This window comes from Trichechus manatus, unplaced genomic scaffold, assembly GCF_000243295.1.
Source record: "Trichechus manatus latirostris isolate Lorelei unplaced genomic scaffold, TriManLat1.0 scaffold00069, whole genome shotgun sequence".
Lineage (NCBI taxonomy): Eukaryota > Metazoa > Chordata > Mammalia > Sirenia > Trichechidae > Trichechus > Trichechus manatus.
In genome coordinates, this window is record NW_004444005.1 from 3152226 (window position 1) to 3165909 (window position 13684).

Genomic DNA, 13684 nt, shown 5'->3' on the forward strand with positions numbered 1-13684 from the left:
ACAGTAGAAGTCTCATGCAATATTTGTCCTTTTGCGATTGACTTATTTCCCTCAGCATAACGTCCTCCCGTTTTGTTCCTCTGACTCTCCTGTGCTGAGTTCTTTTGTTTGTGGAATTTTTTCATTTCTTTTGTTTTTGTAGGTTTTGTTTTTACTGAGACTTTATGTTTTTCTTTTTTATTTTGATGAGTAGGTTTGTTAACTTTCTTTGTGGTTACCTTGAAATTTACCCTTATCTTCCTAGATTTGAACCAGTCTATTATTACTTGGTATCGCTTGACTTCCTCTCCATTAGAAGGTTCTATACCTACAGTGTTTATTCCCTCTTTTATTGTCCTGACGCTGTTGTCATTTACAGATTAACCTCTCTGGTTCCCTGTTGTAATTCTTTTGGTTTTGCATAGCCCTTAAGAGTTCATTTCCTAGGTTGGTATCTGGCTAGTACGATCCTGTGTCCTATATTCAGCCTGTGGTCTGATATTGTTTGTTCTTAGATCAAAGGGCTTCCTTCAATAAGTCTCCTAAATTTGGTTTGGTTTTTACATAGTCCCTTAATTTCTGTTTCCATCTGTTTTCTTTGGAGTTATTCAGTGTCTGCAGAGAAGAATCCTTTAGTTCACTATCTGGTAGGCAAAATTATGGCTGCTAGCACACTGGCGGAGCCCTGTACAAACTCTTAGACTATTTTCCTGGTTATAGTCCTATCCCTACAGGCCTTTAGGCTTCAGCTTCCTCCAAACTGCGAGATAAGTTACCATGCGACTACTTGGTTTCTTTCTTCCAGAAATATTCTGACATCTCCCATCTGCTCCTGGGAGCCCTGGCTGCACAGTGGTTAAGAGCTGCAGCTGCTAACCAAAAAGTTGGCAGTTCAAATCCACCAGCCACTCCTTGGAAGCCCTATGGGGTAGCTCTACTCTGTGCAATAGGTCACTGCGAGTTGGAATCGACTCCACAGCAATGGGTTTTTTTCCTAATCCACTGTTGACTCATTTCCTGTCCTCATTGTCCTTGTGGGTTTATTCTTTTTTTATTACTTTACTAGCATTTTAGAGGAAAGAATAGACATAAATACACGTGTTCCATTTGCAGATTTGTCTTTTTTCTTTTCTTTAACTTTTCAAACTGATTTTTTTTTTTTTTTTTTTGCCATTTATAAGTCTCAAATATTTATGTGATCACAGTGGCTTTGGATTTTTGTTTCATGTTTTAGAAGCACCTTTTGCTAGTGCTTTTATGGTTTCATAACGTACATTTATCACTGTTTGGTCTGGAATTTATTTGAGTTCATTTAGTGAGGTAGATGGTCCCCAGGTAGTACAATCAGTTAGGCGCTCAACTACTAGTTTAAAGGTTGGCAGTTCAAACCCACTCAGAAGCTCCTCAGAAGACAGGCCTGGCAATCTGCGTCTGAAAAGATCATCCCCTTGAAAACCCTATGGAGCAGTTCTACTCTGCACACATGGGGTCACCGTGAGTCGGAACTGACTTGATGGCAATTAACAACAAAGAGAGGTAGAGATCTAGCTTTTCTCTCTTAATGACTGATCAGTCGCCATAAATTTGCTCATTGAAAAATCTACGTTTTCCTCACTGACTTAAAATACCTTATTTATTATGTGCTAACTTCCCAAAACTACGCTGTTTCTTTGATCAGTGGCCAGTATTATTTACAATTTGGAGGGGGTCGTCTTATTTTTGCTCCCATGTACCACCCTAGTAATTTTTTATACAGATATTTCTTAAAAATAGACTATTTTTTAGAACAGCTCTAGGTTTTACAGAAAAAAGTCTAGAAAATACAGAAACCACTGAATTGTATGGATGTACCTGCACAGGAATGTTTATAGCAGCTTTAGTCAGCTTTTTTTTTTTTTTTTTTTTTTTAAAAGAGCTATCAAGCTACAAAAAGACATGGGAGAATCTTCCATGCATACTGCTAAGTAAAAAGCCAGTCCAAAAAGTCTACATACTGTATGATTCTAACTATATGACATCCTGGAAAGGGCAAAACTCTAAAGACAATAAAAACATTAGTGGTTTCCTGGGGTTCAGGGGGAGGTGGGGAGGGATGAATAGGTGGAACATTTTGAGGACAGTGAAACTACTCAGTAAGATACTGTAATGGTAGATGCATGACATTATACATTTGACAAAACCCATAGGAGTGTACAACACAGACTGCACCCCAATGTAAACTATAGACTTCAGTTAATAATAATGTACCAGTATTGGTTTATCATGTGTACCAAATGTACCACACAAATTCAAGGTGTTAACAGGAGAAAGCGTGAATGGGGGGAGGGGGCGTATACGGGAACTCTCCGTACTTTCTACCCACTTTTCTATAAATGATAAATGTACATTATGAAGCCATAAAAGTATTAGAAGATGGTGCTTCTAAACAGGAAACAAAACTTGAAGCCATTGTGATCGCAGAAACACTTAAGATTTATAAATGGTAAGAAAAGAAATAACAGTTTGATGTTTACATTTCTAAGTATATGTGTTTACTTTGTTCTTAAAAAAAAAAATCATGCTATACATGCTCTTTTGTGATTTGCTTTCCTCATTTAACAAAATCCGTAAACTTGTAATAAACACACACACACTTTAAGGGGTCGGGGAAAAAAAGGGCAGCAGGCAAATATATACAGCCTTATAAATAGCTTCTGAATGAAACTTCTGAGATTCCGTTTTCCTGAGGATCAACAGTCTTCTTTCTTGGTTATCTTTCCCTGTTGCCCCCTTCAAAACATCTCCTTTCCTAGCCGAGGGGAAGTGCTCATTATGCCAAAGCTGCAGGCAGCTCAAATTCCAACTGGAATTATGCCCTTTTGTCTTTTTAAAATCTTTTAACTCGTTCTCCCCTACTATGTGTAGAATATCCTGGTACATAATGTCAACCCTTCCCCCCATTAACAAATTAATAAATTCAATACAAAAAAACACATTGGTGAATGCCCACTATCCTTCTTAAATACGTTAGTGGCAAAATAGGTGGTACAGAGGAGAATCCCCTTCCCACACGTCTCTCCCCATCAGGGCAGCGTCTCACCCCAACAGTCCTCTCTAGCTGCTGGCCTGAAAGAAACGGAATTGGGTCTTTCTCAGGTTTTCTCTCCCCCACCTAGTTACTACCCTTTTTAAAGGGGAAGTCAGTGCTGGACTCCTTCCCTTGCCAACCCCCATCAAACGCTTTTGCCAACTAGAAAGGGAGCCAAATGTGGACTTTCCAGGCCCGTGACAGTTCCCTAACATTAGGACAGATCTGTTTCCTGGGGTCACAGAGTGAAGACAGGAGGTCAAAGTGCTCACTCACATCCCACCTCCCTTCAGAAAGGCACTAAAGACCAGTTTGGTTTTCATTAAGGAAAAGGCTGCTATTCCCAGAAGGAGGAAAATCTCCTGTGTTACCAAGGTTTCCCTACCATCCCAGATGCTGAGAGAAAGCTTAAGTTCCTTATTCCTCTAACCCTCACTCTCTCACCCCACCCCTCCCGCACCCCCGAGCCCCATGTTCCCTTCCAGGGGCTAGAATTCATCCCTTCATGCAACAGGCACTGTGCTGGGTAATGGGGTCACCCACAGGACTCTCCAGCAATTTCCAGGGGAGACCTGCAAGTAACACCTTTTCTGTGAATTGGAGAAGGGGAGCAGATCTTAGTCTCCCTCATATTCTGGCAGGAGCTGAAGAACTTCAGGATTCGGGTCTGATGCCCTTTCAACTGAATGGCTTCAGGCCATTGCCAGAGCGGGTACACTTGCCATTGGATGAGTGAACGAGAAGGCCAGAAGTGTTCATAAGGGGGGTTGAGGAAATTTGGGGCATCATGGGAAAAAAATCTGCTGGCCCAGTCCCTGAGCCATCCCTAAACCCGTCCCTCTTCCCAGTTTCAGCTGTGCACAATCCTGGCAGTCACATCCTATCTGGAGTCTAGGAACTCATGACTAATTCAGGGAGTGTGTGTATTGTGGGGGCGGGGAGGTGGTAATCTCTTGAAAACAGAGATTTGCAAGGTAATGACTTGGAGAACTCAGCCCCAGCTGACCAGAGAAATCCTCTCTCCTGATTCCCTCAGGCCTTTGAGGGGAAAACTGGCCAGAGGCTAAGACCACCCCCTCCCACATTTCCCTAAATCAAGAGCAGGGTCTGGGCAGCCCTAACTTGGTTCCAATGTAGTTTTCTCACATCCCAGTTTCCAGTTCCAGACCCCAGACTTGCCCTTTTTGTTCCAGGATGTCCAGTCCTCTAGGCCACCTCATTCTTCAATCCTCACCTCCTTCACCCCTACCTCCACGGGGTAATGGGCCTGTCAGATGGTGGGTGATGGTTTAGAGATGGGCTTCTCCTGGGCTTAGAGACCTCCACTCATACTCCTTGCCTTCCACTCTTACTTCATGGCACCTGGTCATTACAAAATACACCCAGAAATCTAACCTACACCCTCCTGCCACTGTTTAAAATATTTTAATTAAAAGTATTTCTGTACAAACTCTTCTGCCACAATTTGTGAGCAGAGAGGGAAACCAGGTTGCAGGAGGGGAACAAGCAAGTCTAAAAGCGCAGGAGTTTTTCCTCTCAGAACTAAGTTCTCTTTTGGGGGCAGGCAGTCCCCATACCCTAACCCTTTGCACACATTCCTGCGTCTCCCCCAGTGAGAGATGACAAATCAGAGGGGAAAAGAGCTGGGTCAGCCTGGCTGGCGGAAGCGGGATGCTATTGTGGGAACAGAGAGTTAGTCATGCCCAGCCTTCAGCTACTGGCTCTAGGGGATTTTGTTTGGGTGCCTGTGAAAACACTTGGGAAGCTAAAGAGCACTGTGCAAAGATCACAGCTTTAGAGCCTGAGGCTTTGCTGTTTCCTGGCCGTGTGACCTGAAGCAACCTATTTAAAGACCTTGAGTCTCAGTTTCCTTTTCTGTAAAACCACCCCCACAAGGTTGTTGTGGAGATTAAAATGAAGTAAACTATTTGGCAGCTTTTACTATTTTATCGAGGAGCCTGGTGGTGCAATGGTTAAGAGCTCAGCTGCTAACCAAGAGGTCAACAGTTTGAACCCATCCAGTGGGCTCTGAGGGATAAAAACCTGGCGATCTGCTCCCATAAGACTACCCATGAACCCATTGCCGTCGAGCTGATTCCGACTCATAGTGACCCTACAGGACAGAGTAGAACTGCCCCATAGGGTTTCCAAGGAGAAGCTGGTAGATTCCAACTGCTGACCTTTTGGTTAGCAGCCAAGTTCTTAACAACTGTGCCACCAGGGCTCCTCCTCCATAAAGATTGCAGCCAAGAAAAGCCTGTGGGGCAGTTCTACTGTGTTATTTGGGGTCACTATGAGTCGAAATCAATATTGCACCAGACGACAACTGTTTTACCTGATCCTTTCTTGGCTCCTTAGCACTTAGAACGTGATTCCATACCCTATGCCTTCCAAGGGCCAGAGTGAGTGCCCACTTCGTAATAACCACCCTTCATAATAACCATCATCTCTCACACTAACACACACACCCTAAGTACCCACTCTGTCTTTCTGTCTCTCTCTTTTTTTTTTGCTTATACGAGGTGCCTAAGGGTAGGAGAGTTATTTGCTATCTTACTCGACCCCTTCCTCTCAAATCCTCCTTATTGTATCCTCCTCTCCTCCCTACCACCCTCAGCTCCTGTACCCCCGTTATTATCCTCACTAGTTCCTGTCACTTCCTCTTCCAGCCCAGCTGACATCTTTAGAGACCGAGGCTAGGCAGGCAGAGCTGAAGCCAAATTCAGACCCACGGTTGCGAGTGAAAGCATCAGAACGTTTCTAGCGGTTCTCTGCTGGGTGGAATTTACCGGTGGTTTTCCTTTTGTTCCCTGGTGATTTTGGTATTTTCCAAATTTACTACAATGAGCGATGGATAATTTTTATTCAGAAAAAAATCAATACAACTTTTATCAGGAAAAAAAAATCATAATTTTCAATTGACCCATGTCTGGTTCTCAAAAGAATAGGAACTGCAGGGGGTGAGGGAAGGGGAGGAGAGGGCAGGGATGAGGAAGAGCCTTGCAGGGGGCTGAGCAGGATGTGGTCCCAACACTCCGTCATGTCTCGGGTGCACCAGCCTTGGTAATGGCCCTAGCTATCATGACCTCTTATTCATCGGTCAGAGGCCTTCTGTGCTTCCTTGCCTGTCACTGGTCATTTGGGACTTAGTTACCCAACTGTTACTCAGTTGGGTACTAGGTGGATCAGGAGAACCAGCATCACTGAGGGCAGCAATATGAGTAAGGAGTACCCCCTACCTTGATCCTGGGGTGCAAAGAGTTCCCCTGTAGACTCCCAGCCTTTCAGCCTGTGGTGTGGAGAAGAGCTCAGAATTGTGGGCCTAGTGAGAACACGAGTTTAGTAACCCTGTCCTCCATTTCCATCCCTACTTCACAGTGCATTTGAACGATGTGCAAACGTATGATGCAAAAATAACAGAGGGACCCTCAGTGTCTCCTAACTCCTTAAAGAAGAAAGCGCTAAGCTTCAGCATGGTGTATGGAAAGAACATGGGCTATGGAGTCAGGAATGGATTCCTGGTGGCTCAGTAGTTAAGCGCCCAGCTGCTAAACGAAAGGTCGGTGGTTCAGACCCACAAGCCACTCTGTGGGAGAAAGATGTGGCAGTCTGCTTCTGTAAAGATTTATAGCCTTGGACACCCTATGGGGCAGTTCTACTCTGTCCAGTAGGGTTGGCGGCATTGGTTTTGGTATAGGTTATGCAGTCAGCATGGGAATTAGGGTTGTAGGCTGTGCCAGTTAGGATCTCCCTGCTTTGGTCAATTTCCCTCTCTGTTTCTCCATTCTCTTTTATGGAAAAATGATTCCTCCCTTATAGGATGGTTGGAGAATTAAATGAGATGATATATAAAGCACGTAGTTTCCAACAATGTTAGTTGTTGGTTGTGATCCCACGTGTATAGAGTAGAACTGCACTCCATAGGGTTTTCAAGGCTGTGACCTTTCGGAAGCAGATCATCAGGCCTGTCTTCAGAGGTGCGTCTGGGTGGGTTTAAACCACCAACCGTAAGGCTAGTAGTCGAGCACTTAACCATTTACATCACCCAGGGATTCCTAGTACATAATAAGCCAAAAAAAAAACCTAACCCATTGCTGTCGTGTTGATTCCGACTCATAGCGACCCTATAGGACAGAGTAGAGCTGCCTCATAGGGTTTCCAAGGAGTGGCTGGTGGATTCAAACGGCTGTTCTTTTGGTTAGCAGCCAAGCTCTTAACCACCACGCCACCAGGACTCCTAGTACATAATTGGTATTTTAAAATACAAGCTTTTCTTCTCTGAAGTAGCATTCAGGGTCCTTTCTAAACTCTGGCTCCCAACCACTCTCCTACCCCAGTTATTGTTTGGCAAACATTTGTTAAGCACTTCTGAAGCCTGGAGTTGGCCTTGGGGTAGGCACTAGGGATTCAATGGTGAACAAAACAGTCCAGACCCTTAGGAGTTTCCTCACTCACCACAGCGGCTTTTCTCAGCCCTGTGTTTTTACTCAAGACCTGCACGGTTCCTGTCCTTCAGTACTTTTAGTCAGCCTTCAGGGCCCAGGTCAGATCCTGCCTTCTCAGCAAAACTTCCCCACAGCCCATGACCCTTAGGCTGAGTTACTTCCTGCCTGGACTCCTAAAACCAAAAACCTGTTGTGTTGATTCCAAGTCATAGCAGCCCTACAGGACAGGGTAGAACTGTCCCATAAGATTTCCAAGGAACAGCTGGTGGATTCGAACGGCTGATCTCTTAACTGCTTTGGTTAGCAGCCAGGCTCTTAACCACTGCACCACCAGGGCTCCTTCCTTTATTTTGGGGACTTGGGTCTGCCTCCACCCTATCTGTAAACTCCCTGAGGGCAGGCTGAGACCTTGCTCTTAATTTTTTCACCTGAAACCCAAGCACCTTAACTGCCTCTTACATCTTAGCTTTTATTTTTTCTCTTTTTCTAGAGTTCACAGGGAAAGAGGAAGGTTGAAGCTGAGGAATTTGGGGTCCCTGAGACACAGGAATGTCTACCTCCAGGCGATGGCATGGTCCCTCTTCCTAGTCTCTCCAGGGACTCTGCTTCTCATCCTGCCTGGATGCCCAACCCCAGGACAACCTGAAAAGTCTCCCCATCTCCAGCAGAGGACTCTGGGAGAGGGGGCTGGGAGTTCTCCTTGACTTCTCCTCTCTGGTAGGGCAAGGGTTAATGGTGAATTGCAACATATCTCTGGGCTGAGTCACCTCCCCCTGCCACTCCCCACAGTTTCCCTCAGCTAAAGTTTTAAAAAGAGGACCCAAGGCTGGACAGGGAAAGGAATTGAAGGTAAGAGCCCCCTCCTAGCCCTGCTCCCCTAGCCTCCCAGAAACCTCAGGGTAGAGGCACAGACAGCTTCTGGAGCTGCTGCCTGGTGGGACCATGAACTGGCAGTGGCTGTGGCTGGGTTTCCTACTGCCCTTGACAGTCTCAAGCCGGCCTCTGGAGCCTGCAGAGATGGAGGCGGCTGTGGTGAGTCTCAGGGAAAGAGGGACTCCGGCAGGGGGAGGGCAGGAAGTGCCACTCCACAGTTCCATCCGAGCCTCCCTCCTGACCGTCATCCCCCCTGACTTTTCTTTTCCTTCTTGTAGGCCGTGATCTACCCCTGCCCGCTCTCCTCTTTCCCGATGTTCTGCCTGAGCCCCTTCCCTGATCTGGTCCCTCCATGTCTAGTCCCTGCCTATCCTGATGGCCTGTTAGGCCACTTAGAAGCTTCACCCTGAGACTGACCCCTTTTTCATTCTGCTTGCTCTCACCTCCTTCACAGGATTATCTGCTGCAATACGGGTACCTACAAAAGCCTCTAGAAGGACCAGATGACTTCAAGCCAGAAGACATCACAGAGGCTCTGAGGTAAGAGGTTACAAAACATACATGCCTTTAGAGTTGAAGTCACAAGGTCTTCGTGTTCCCTCTCTCTTCCCTTCCTTTTCTCATGCCCACCTTTGCCTGATCCAAGTCCATGTCTGGGATCCAGTTGTTGGGTGGCTATCATTGTTAGGGTTGTGGGGCATATGGTAAGATGGAGACCCAAGGATTTGGAGCACAGTGATTGGATCTTTCTAGGCCCTAATCACTTTTTTGAGTCCCTGGGAGGTGGAAACGTTTAACATGCTCGGCTGTTAACCAAAAGATTGGAGGTTTTAGTCCACCCAGAGGTGTCTCGGAAGAAAGGCCCGGCAATCTGCTTCTGAAAAATCAGCCATTGAAAACCCCGTGGAGTACAGTTCTACTCTGAAACACATGGGGTCACCATGAGTTGGTATCAACTCCATGGCAACTGATTTTTTTAAGCACCCCTTTAGAGGCTCCACCCCACATTATATGTAAAGTACTAATATTCAGTCACATCCCACAGGAAGTATAATTTATATGTAACCATGAGTTGAGTTGAGTTAGAGTTGAGTTATTGACACGATGTTACCTTTCATGGACATTTAAGTCAATACTTATTTATTTCTATTTTGCAGTTTTCCTTTCATATTTTGAATCTTATGGATTATTATTATTTTTTTTTTCTACTCTCAAACATGTTCACAGTCCCTTGAAAAGCCTGTAGGCTCTGGTCACAGGGCAGGCTGGGCTTGGGGGAGTCCAGCTAGGAGAGGAGAAGGCTGAGGGGGGACAGAACCTGAGGCGGAGTGCTGATGGGAGAGCGTTCAGAGGGGGAAAGGGGTACTTTCCCATAGCAGGAGAAGGTTACAAATTGCAGCAGAGGCAGAAGGTTACACCTGAGGGGAACCTCATCCAAGAAAAAGAGACTGAGGATGTGGAGATGAAGTTGGAATATCGCTATTTTTTGCAAAACAGCAGAGAAAGTCCCAATTATGAGGACTGGAGGCTAGAGTGACCCCTCCAACCATTCTTGGTCACCACCTTGGACAACAGTGGGCCAAGAGCTATCCTCAGTTCCCAGTCATTCCAGAGTCCTCTGCCTGGTCCCTGCTGTGCTGGATCCATCCAGCTCCTTCTTTCCAGAGTTTTTCAGGAAGCATCTGAGCTGCCAGTCTCAGGTCAGCTGGATAATGCCACAAGGGCCCGCATGAAGCAGCCCCGCTGTGGCCTGGAGGACCCCTTCAACAAGAAGACCTTCAAATACCGGCTGCTGGGTGAGGACTGAGCCTGGGATAAGGAGGGAGAAGAGAGGGTGGCATCGGGAAAGCCCGGGCCAGCTCAGTGTTGAATGACAGCTTGGTAATTACCTGGTGATCACCTACCTGGAGGTGTTGTGATCTGGCTTTGCTGCAGGGGAGCTCTGTAGAGTACTCTGAAGTTTGCAGGAAGATCTGTGTTTCTAATCTATTTTCTGGTTTGATAATCAGGTCGCTGGAGGAAGAAGAACCTGACCTTCCGCATCTTGAACCTGCCCTCCACCCTCCCACCCCACATAGCCCGGGCAGCTCTGCTTCAAGCCTTCCAGTACTGGAGAAATGTGGCCCCCCTGACCTTCCGGGAGGTGCAGGCTGGCTGGGCTGACATCCGCCTATCCTTCCATGGCCGCCAAAGTCCATACTGCTCCAATACCTTTGATGGGCGTGGTAGGGACCTGCTTCCACCTCACAGATCTCTGAGATTACCTCTGTCCCCTTGAGCCTGTGACTGTGGAGCCTTAATGTTCAGGCTGTCTCCTATGCCCACCTGCAGCCTACACTCTCTAACCACATTCTGATATTCCCTAGGGGAGCAGCTGTTCACCTACCTGGGGCTTTACTAAGCCTCCTCTTTAGAGATCATGCCTCCTTCCTTGGCTTGAATTCCCCTACCCAAGGTACACCTCAAGGAGGACTGGGCCAGAGAGGAGAAGGTGGCTGAGAAGTAAAGAGTCATGGGTATCCCTACAAGAACTGGGTGATGACAGGGGAATATGAAAGGAGAGGAAGAGACATCCAAGAGACCGTGACTACAGATGGGGGAATTTTAAGGAAATGAAGTAATAGGAGTTTGTAACAGGCAAGGGATGCTCCAGCTTAATAGACTTTGACCTCCTTCCTGTCCTCTTTTGCCTTTGTGCAGGGAGGGTCCTGGCCCATGCTGACATCCCAGAGTTGGGCAGTGTGCACTTTGATGAGGATGAGCTCTGGACTGAGGGAACCTACAAGGGGGTGAACCTGCGCATTATTGCAGCCCATGAACTGGGTCATACCCTGGGGCTTGGGCACTCCCAGTATACCCAGGCCCTCATGACCCCCGTCTACACTGGCTACCAGCCCTACTTCAAGCTCCACCAGGATGATATAGCAGGGATCCAGGCTCTCTATGGTCAGTCCCTTCCCCTGGTGAGCATGAGGATTGAGCTGGCCAGCATCTCTTCATGGAGGGAAATGGCTCGGCTTCTTTCTCTTCCTCCTGCCCAGTTATTCCAGCTTCTTCATCTTCTGGAACTGCTTCTCCCTGACTCTTTCATGCCTAATCTTCCTTCCACGCCTGTCTACCCTTACACTCATACTTGGGCATGGAGAACACACATTCCAGCAAACTTCCTTTCTCCTTTCTGATGTCTCTCAAAACACACGTCTCCTGCTGATATCAACATGATCTCACCCAGCACTAAGGAAACTCTCTAGGCCTCTCTATGGGCCTCTGAACTGAACTTACAATAAGATGGGTGGGGAGGCCAGGTGCTATGAGTTGTCTCCCTGAGCAGCATTACTTCACCTTGCAGGCAAGAAGAGCCCAGAGAAAGAAGAAGAGATGGAGGTGCCCTCCGTACCCCCAGTGCCAAAAGAGCCCAGCACCATGCCAGACCCCTGCAATGGTGAACTGGATGCCATATTGCTGGGTGAGGCCCTCCCTCTCCAGGCTGTAGACAGACAGTAGGGGGCAGCCTGATGACCCTGAGGCCTGGACAAATGGAAATAACGTGGGGACCTCAGCATAAGCAATAGAGGTTAGACCGCAGGCAGGGAGGTTAGACCCCAGGCAAGGGTTGATAACTGTGAAGGAGGCATGTGGTGTGGAGTATGGGTGGGGAGGAGTCAGAGGCAATGAAAGGTGGGCCAGGCAGGCAATTTCCTTGGTTGCCACCCTATAAGAGTCACTAAAACATATCTGGAAATACAGCAAGATGGAGGAAACGATATTAACCAGAATGCCTAGGAAGTGTATTGTACCCGGTTGGAAGCCACTTGGAATGGAGAGTGAGGTCCCCAAGGGGTCCAGCTATGTGTAGGGCTTTTGTTTTGTGGACTGTATCAGAGCTGAATTGCTCTGAACAACAAAGGAGAGGCTGAGCACTGGTTCCTCCTTCTTTTCCTTAATCTTCAATTAAAGTTGAAAGAATTTTTGAGGAATCAGCTTGTGGGAGGAGGGCAGATTATCAGCCTGCCTGAGACACCCACAAGTCTCTGTCTATTTGACCCCTGCCTTTTTCTACTTATTGACACACCTTTTGCTCTCAGGGCCCCACGGGAAGACCTATGCCTTCAAGGGGGACTACGTGTGGACTGTGACAGATTCAGGGCTGGGTCCCTTGTTCCCAGTGTCTGCCCTTTGGGAAGGGCTCCCAGGAAATCTGGATGCTGCTGTCTACTCTCCTCGAACACAACGGACTCACTTCTTTAAGGGTAAGGGGACGCTTACAGTGTCTCTTCTGAGGACCTAGTCTCAAATCAACCATAAAGGGGAGGGAGAAATGAGAAGTTTCTGGAAGGGTGAGATGGAAGGACCAAAAGCTATCCCAAGAGCAGAGGTGACTTGTTCTTTTTTTTCACACGCTCTCAGGAAACAAGGTGTGGCGCTACATTAATTTCAAGATGTCTCCTGGCTTCCCCAAGATGCTGAATAGGATAGAACCCAACCTGGATGCAGCTCTCTACTGGCCTCTCAACAAAAAGGTGTTCCTCTTTAAGGTATAAAGTTCAAAGGAAGGGCAAATCTCTTTAGGAGGGGTGGGCTACCTCATACTGAGAAGCAAAGACTTGCTCTTGAAGGGGAAAATCTTCTACAGCTGGAGTGGGCTGGGCTAGACTTTTGGGAGTCCATAAGCTCTCTTCTCATCCTTCTCTTCACCCCCACCATTCCACACCCAGGGCTCCGGGTACTGGCAGTGGGACGAGCTGGCCCGAACTGATTTCAGCAGCTACCCTAAACCAATCAAGGGGTTGTTTACGGGAGTGCCAGACCGACCCTCGGCTGCAGTGAGTTGGCGGGATGACCGAGTCTACTTCTTCAAGGGCAAACATTACTGGCGCCTCAATCAGCAGCTTCGGGTAGAGAAAGGCTATCCCAGAGACACCGCCCAGAACTGGATGCACTGTCATCCCCAAAGCCCAGACACTACCCCTCAGGTGGGGACACCGCTCCTTCAGTAACACATACTGACCACTTAACCACAGGCACAACCTTGGATACCACTGTCTTAGTCATAGATACCACCTGGAACACTGACCACTCACCCACAGGCACAATGTTGGACGGTCTCCCCTCAGCCACAGGTTCCAACACCCTTTCATTACCTGGTAATGTCACCCTCCCAGAGGCCTAAGACCTGAGTCAAATGTCTGCTCACTAGAACCATGCAGGGGCAGCCCCACAAGCTATTATATGTGAGCTGGTAGACCACGGCCTTCTAAAGGTCCCCTGCTCTGGTCAACAGTCCCCTGTGCTCTTTCCCTTCTGGGAAGTGCCTCTGACT

The 13684-nt window shown here is 47.4% G+C and overlaps 2 protein-coding genes across 2 annotated transcripts; both read left to right on the forward strand.

The window, feature by feature from the left end:
• Positions 1-8433: 8433 nt before the first annotated feature.
• On the forward strand, positions 8434-11910 carry LOC101357478 (matrix metalloproteinase-19). The gene is made up of 6 exons (XM_023734507.1): positions 8434-8523; positions 8819-8904; positions 10030-10160; positions 10374-10589; positions 11065-11310; positions 11714-11910. Exons 1-6 carry the CDS (start codon positions 8434-8436, stop codon positions 11866-11868), a joined length of 924 nt encoding a protein of 307 aa, XP_023590275.1. The 3' UTR covers positions 11869-11910.
• Positions 11911-12011: 101 nt separating this feature from the next.
• LOC111821185 (matrix metalloproteinase-19-like) lies at positions 12012-13464 on the forward strand. Its single transcript, XM_023734513.1, has 4 exons — positions 12012-12042; positions 12372-12614; positions 12772-12899; positions 13080-13464. The coding sequence occupies exons 1-4, from the start codon at positions 12012-12014 to the stop codon at positions 13359-13361; spliced, it is 684 nt and encodes a 227-aa protein (XP_023590281.1). The 3' UTR covers positions 13362-13464.
• Positions 13465-13684: the final 220 nt, after the last annotated feature.

What these genes read in the sequence shown, in the direction of transcription:
- LOC101357478 (XM_023734507.1), top strand. Translation starts at nt 8,434, where the DNA reads ATGAACTGGCAGTGGCTGTGGCTGGGTTTCCTACTGCCCTTGACAGTC. An exon ending in CAATACCTTTGATGGGCGTG is followed by an intron (nt 10,590 to 11,064) that starts GTAGGGACCTGC and finishes GCCTTTGTGCAG; the next exon opens with GGAGGGTCCTGGCCCATGCT. An exon ending in AGGGATCCAGGCTCTCTATG is followed by an intron (nt 11,311 to 11,713) that starts GTCAGTCCCTTC and finishes TTCACCTTGCAG; the next exon opens with GCAAGAAGAGCCCAGAGAAA.
- LOC111821185 (XM_023734513.1), top strand. Translation starts at nt 12,012, where the DNA reads ATGGGTGGGGAGGAGTCAGAGGCAATGAAAG. An exon ending in ACGGACTCACTTCTTTAAGG is followed by an intron (nt 12,615 to 12,771) that starts GTAAGGGGACGC and finishes ACACGCTCTCAG; the next exon opens with GAAACAAGGTGTGGCGCTAC. An exon ending in AAAAGGTGTTCCTCTTTAAG is followed by an intron (nt 12,900 to 13,079) that starts GTATAAAGTTCA and finishes TTCCACACCCAG; the next exon opens with GGCTCCGGGTACTGGCAGTG.